The 6,569-nt window shown below is 46.3% G+C and overlaps 1 protein-coding gene across 1 annotated transcript; it reads right to left on the bottom strand.

Annotated features, from left to right (window-relative positions):
- On the bottom strand, positions 1–5,685 carry ARMT1 (acidic residue methyltransferase 1; the record flags this gene model as incomplete). Its single annotated transcript, XM_084262519.1, has 5 exons — positions 1–1,054; positions 2,051–2,216; positions 3,726–3,967; positions 4,499–4,604; positions 5,636–5,685. The coding sequence occupies 5 exons, from the start codon at positions 5,683–5,685 to the stop codon at positions 287–289; spliced, it is 1,332 nt and encodes a 443-aa protein (XP_084118645.1). The 3' UTR covers positions 1–286.
- Between the last annotated feature and the right edge of the window lie 884 nt (positions 5,686–6,569).

Consider the following 6,569-nt stretch of genomic DNA (forward strand, 5'->3'; position numbering starts at 1 on the left):
TGATGAAGAAAATAAATATATTATGGACTAAACATTCACTTTAAACATCTGCTGACACCGGACATTATGAAAACAAAATACATTGAAATGCAGATTGGTGTATACAAAGACAGTTTGTAAACTTTTGCACAATATTAAAAACCTTTTGTGGAACAAACCCAACAAATCACTTGGGAGGACAAAGTGCAAACAATTAAGAATCTCTGCTGAAGCCAAGCATGGAACAGTGAAAGTAGTTAAGAGCCAGACTGGATCTCTCTCCCTCAGAATATCAGGAACCATTGAACTACAGAGGAGCAGCAAACTGAATTACCCCGTATTTTCCACTTACCATCCATTCAGGTTCAGAAGCCTGAATCTGTTCACCTTGTCCGGGTTTTAAGCCAACCTGAGTATCAGATTTCAGTGTTCTCAAACTACAGAGAGGTGCAGGATGAAACTTGTTCAAGGCCTGGTGAAACGGAACAGTATATTCCCACTTTCTATCCCCTGTTAACTTTCTATAGTTTAGGTCACCTTTGAAAAGAAGCAAGCTTGACTTCTGTAGATCACCATAGAAATCAGGAGCAACTTCAGCCATACTAGAAAAGTCATGTGGCAAAGTCCAAAACATGTGATCACGGTAAACCCAAACTCCCTTTTTCAAATTGCCCTCCCAGTTTATCCCACATCTAGACATCCACATATGATTAGCTGACTGCAGCTGTTTAATGGTCCAGTTAAAATCATGCTTGGTGGTGTCTGAGACATACCATGGAATACTTTTTCCATGAAAATGGACTTCATCAGCTAGCTTTGACGATAACAGGAAGTCAGCCAACACAAGATCACTTACAAGTTCAAATCCAGCATTATCCAGGATTATGTCAATTCTAACATTACTTTTTTCTGTAGTTCCTTTTTTGGCATTTACAAGTAGTGACCAAAGTTTTTCCATATCGTTCACTAAGAGGTAAGGTATCATGTTTTCCAGGGATTGTAAAGGACTAGATTTCTGAGAGCTGGCTTTTCCAGCTGAAAAAGAAAGGTCACACTTATTGCCCCACAACGACACCTAGAAGGAAGAAAAGCAAAAACATCTGCTAAATCCCACTGCAGTTAAATTCTATACTTCACATACACTACAGATTTTGTTTGTCTGATTTTTATTTTATGGACATGAAGGCTCTAACTCCACATCTTCCTCCATGATTTAATAAAATTCAACTTTTTGTACAGAAATCTTAATATAGGCAGTTTTTTTGTGGAAGCAACCAAACAATGCTCTGTATTTATGCAGGCATCGGAAACATGCACCACAAGTGACAAAGATGGAAGATTTAGATCTAAGTAAATACACTGATCACAAAGCTTAAAACCCAAATATTCTCCATACTGTAATCCAGAGTTTTTCTGTGGGAACACAGGAAAACAGCAATAAAAGCAGGCTTATTTTTTCATTTTGTGCAGCCAAGTAAGAACTTGCATTTTAAGTACACAGTAATGAGGTCTTTATAAAGATTTATCAAATACTTGGTGTGTACTGTTGCCAGCTAATGGACTTATCTGTAATCCTATGATATTTCATATTCTACCCAAAGGCATTCTTTTCCAAGAATAATGCAGTTATAAAGCTTTTAAACCACCTCCAGTCCAGACTGGCTTCTTTTTTTTTTTTTTCCAGTCTAAACATTTTTAGTGTGTCAATAAAATGATCTGTTTTGAAATGTTATAGTTAAATAAATGAATTTTTAAAAAGAGACAACTGGTACTGGACTTAGAATGGCTTAGAGACACTCTTTCTGAAGGAGAATAAGCTGGGTTTTCAAACACCCAATGAAGAGCAGCAATATGATGAAAATGTCACATTTAATACAAGTAATGAAAATTTAAATATTTCTAGAGCAGCAGCCATACAGCAGTACAGCTGCCAGGAATCCACCGCTTCTTTGCAAACCAAAGAGCTACAGTTTAATTTCCCTATGGCGTTCAGATGCCTTACAAATTCGAGTTTCTCCTTGTTACATAAGAGAAATATTTTAAAATTTTATGTTAAACACTTCTAGCTTACCTGCAGTAGCTTAAAAAGTTCTTCCTGAAGTTGCTTTTCATCTAGATCCTTGATGTTTTTAAGAAGTTCCTGGAAGTAAGTGCATAAGGCAATAACAGCCTCTTGGGATTCAAAGAAATTTTGAGCCTTTCCTTCCTTAAATACGTCAAAGTTGTCAATAGGTGGGCTAAAAATAGGAGGAAAAAATATATTAACATACTTGTCATGTTTCCCATGACAGCACATGAAACACCTGAAAATGCAAGCTCAAAGCTCAGCTTTTTTTTGGGCTGTACTACAGGCCTAGTTAGTTTTTCCATTTCTGATTTCTCATAGTAGATTTTCACACATCTCAGGAACAGCCTGATACCACATCTCACCAGAACAGACAGTGTATGAGACACCTTTATATTTCTAGCAATCTATGCTGGAAGTGAGCAAGTGCTTAGTCACAGCAGTTCTGGGAACTGCACATACAGACACAACTTTGAACTCTGGTCTTCAGACATGGAGAATTAAAACTGTGACCCTGGAGTGAACTGAAGCAGTCAATCTCTGGCCTGATTTAAAGCATGCTTGTGTGTGCTGCAGTGTACTTCTGCCAGTCTCTTACAGGGGGATGAGGTTATTCTTACAAAAGGTTTTAACTAGGACTTAGAAAATTAACATGACAAGGATGACACAACAATCCAATTCTGGTAATACAAAAGAGGGAGGGATGTATCTACTAGGAGACATATTTGCACATACAGCTTTTGACATATGATTGAATTTCCATCCAAGCATACACTTAAAATTAGCTAAATAACAAGAAATGAAGAAACCTAAAGCTTACCAATGACAAGTATCTGCTCAGTTTAAGTGCAATCCAGCAGATCCATCTCATATTTGGAATTTTTGCTCCAAGTTCAAATGATGCAACATACCAGTAGAAGCAGAGTCCCACTACTCTGTGTGTGTGTGTCTCTCTGTAATACTAAGGGCAAATCTGGTATGTTTGGAGCTTTCCATTATTATTTTTTTTTTTTTGGCAGCAGCAAGAACTTAAAACTGCTCGTTCCTACCCCGTTACATTGTACTGGCACCTCTCCACAATACCAGCGCAACAAGTTTTTCCTGCCAAGTTATTTTTAACCAGGATCAGTTCCCAAAGTTGGATGCAACACATGGTCTGCAAATAACTGCTGTAACTAAGAAGATGGTGTAGAATGAACAACAAGGGCTGCTTAAGCTGGGCCTGGTGCTACAAGGGCAGGTCTCAAAGGGCAACTTCAGATTTTGAGCAGCAGAACAAGTTCATAACACTCAACGGATTAGTGGCTCTCACATCCTGTGTTTTAGGTTAATATGTGTCTTAATAAATAATTCTAGACTAACAAATCTTTTAGAAGTGCTACATAACTTTTCCAGATCGATGCACATAAGTCTGTGAGAAGGTCAAGCTTAGGATTTTTTGTGTAGAACAAGTCACAGAAACTGAAGCATAAAAAACCCTATGAAGCTTCAACTTCTGCTTTGTGGGAGAAGAAAAAGCATTAATTTTAAACCTGAGGTGTGAGACAAGGGAAAAGAAATATGGTAAAAGCTTTAAGATTTTCCTTTTTTTTTACTCCCCAGCTGTATTCCCTTTCCCTGAAATAAAAATGAGAAAGAATCACATTTTGCAGAGTAATACACCAAGCTAGCAAACACTTACTTCTGTGCTAATGCTGCATGAATTCGTCGGTACATGTAACACTCTACATACAACCAAGGGGACTGAAACCAGCTCGGCTCTCCATTTCCATTTGACAGGTTCCGCTGGTAGTCTAGGTACTGATTCCACAGTGCAGCATCAGGCAGCTCATCTTCTAACAGGGTCACTGGTTTGTCTGTCTGCAGCTCATTCCGCAGTTTGGAGAGGAAAGATATAGCTCTCTTCTCTGCTTCAACACCCTTCTGAAATAAGCAGAGAACAAAAGTCCCTACTCTGAACATTTATTCCTGTAGAGACACAGATCAACTTTTCATGGAAGATGTTAAGTGGCTAAGTTTTAATTGCCAAATTCAAACCCCCAACAAATCAGAGCTTGATTCAACCAAACGCATTTTGGTGAGCAAAGCTCATTTTACAGCTGACATCCTAAAACGAATCGCACACAGGACGACTTCTTTTTAGAGTGGACTTTTTTTAATTTATTAGGGGATAAGAGAGTATTGCAACATTGCCGTGCTCGCAAGTTGCTACAGCCTATTAAACACTGCATCAACACAAAAGCCTGGAAAAGTAAACTAGCTGCACAACACACAGACCAGGAAAAGGTTAGACAGAAAGGTGAGCTACAAAATGAATGAAAAATAGCTACAAGAAATAAATTATAATAAAAAAACCCCACAACAGACAAAAATGTTAAGAAACCAGTAAAAACAAGCCAGAGAAGGGGTTCGGGAAGGGGGAAGAAATGTTAGGCAGAAAGACCTCACTCTTACCTCACCATGTTCTTCAAAAAATTCATTTTTATGTCGATGCAGAGTATCAATAACTCTTGTGAGAATCTGGGGCAGTCTGTCTTTAATTGTAAAATAGGCAAAGGATCTAAAAAGGAGAGGAACACAATTTTATTATTGAGAAGAAATGATAAAACTTCTTCTGTTTTGTTTTTTTGTTAAGTAACTGCAAGGTCTTGAAAGTAAGATAATGTGCCTTTAAAGCAGTGGACATAAAGAAACACCAAAGAAACCTCAAAGTGGTCAGGTTCTTAGGCCTACTTCTGAAGAAAATGATAAACAACCGTCTTTTGAAGGGGAAAGAACACTAAATTATTGGCCCAGCCGGAATTACAAAAATTGCAGTTAATTTCTAGGCTAAAATGCATTCCCTAATTCCTCAGTTCCCTGGATGTAAAGTCAAGGAAACTCAAAACTAAAAGCATAGATGTTAGTTTAAACCTTAAGCGTATCTCCTATGGAGATATGGCCTATGGAACTTGATCTCCACTATGTATCTGCTTCACATGGCCTGCAAACGCTGTTTCTATGCGATGAGGACAATGAGCAAAACGTGACCAGCCCTGCAGAATGCTCGAACCCGCCTCGAGGAACGGTTTTTATTTGTGAATTTCTACCCCGCGAGCCTGAGCCCCGCTTCTCAGGGACTGGGAGCTGCGCAGTCACTAGCTACCGCAAAGCCGAAGCACACCCTGTACCCCTCCCAAGCCCTAGTCCGATCAGTAACAGCAGGGACAAGCGCAACGGCGAGCGGGGACGAGGTTGGGAGGCGCCGGCCTGAGGAGGCGCCCGCCCCTGCGGCGGCGGCACCCGCTGGGGTGGGGCAGCGCAGAGCCCAGAGCCGGCAGCACAGAGCCCGCAGCGCCGCCTCCCGGCGACGAGGCCCCGAGCCGAGCGGGCGCTTCCACGGCGCGACGCCGGCGTTGCCCCCGCCCGCTTGGGTAGGCCCAGAGCCGGCCTCAGGCCCCGCCCGGCGCTTACAGCTAGGCCGGAAGCCCCGACCGAGGGGCCCGAGACCGAAAGCAGCCGTTCCCCGGACACGGGGTAGCAGCCGGCCCCTCAGCTCCCTCCTGCCCCCTATCCCGCTGCCGGTGACGAGCGCGCCAGGCCGTGACGGACCCCTTAAACCTGCCCGAGAGGGAGACCGGTAGCGCTGATGCCGCCGCCATCTTGCTCCGCCCCCGCGAGCCGGCGAGCCACCCCCCCGGAAGTGGGACGCGGCAGCCGGACGTTATTGGTGAGTCAGCCGCGCCCGCCGCGCGGCACGGCGACGGACGGGCGGGCGGGGCCTGGCGGCCCGCGCGCCCTGGCGGAGCTCGGCGGGCGGTGGGCGGGGCCGTGGCTCGCCGGCGGAGAGCGGCTCGCCCCCTCCCCCAGGTCAGTGCTGGCGCGCGGCGGGAACCGCCTCGCCCCTCCCGTCGGCGGCGGCGGGCGGGCGCCGTGGAGAGGGGGAGGGGAGAGGAGGGACGGTGGCGCCGCTGCCCTTGGCGGCTCCCCGCCGCCGGTCGGAGCTGCGGCGGGAGCTTGAGCTGCGGGAGGGAGCTGTGTAGCCCCTGCTGGGACATTATATTGCCCCCCGGAGCGGCGGCGGGGGTCGGCGTCACGGCTGCCTGCGGGCTGGGCCTGCCGCGACGCCTGCGGGAGGATGTGGGCGAGCCGCGGTGGCCTCGCCCGATCATCTCGCCGGCTCTGATCGTGCCGCGAGTGGGAGGGCCCCGCGTCCCCTGCGGGCACGGCCGCAGGCCGAGCGAAGGGAGACAGTTTCGGGGGTGCAAAAGAGCCCTGCCCGCGGGAGGGAGGGGGCAGTTTCCTGCCCTGTCCATCCCTTCCCCCTCTGCCTCCGGACTGCCCCTGACGGAGCAGGAAGGCAGCCGGCCGCTCCCCTGTTTCCCTTTCGCACTCAGGTACTTCGGCGCCGCAGCCTGCCGGCCGCTCCGAGGAGCACTCGGCGGTGACGCCGCTGCGGCGGAACCCGAGCGTTAGGGAACATGGCGGGAAGTGGGGGAGGATGAGGCCGGGCCCTCCGCGCCGCGCCGCCCGGCCTGGTGGCTGT

The sequence above is a fragment of the Gallinula chloropus genome (assembly GCF_964237585.1).
Source record: "Gallinula chloropus genome assembly, chromosome: 3".
Lineage (NCBI taxonomy): Eukaryota > Metazoa > Chordata > Aves > Gruiformes > Rallidae > Gallinula > Gallinula chloropus.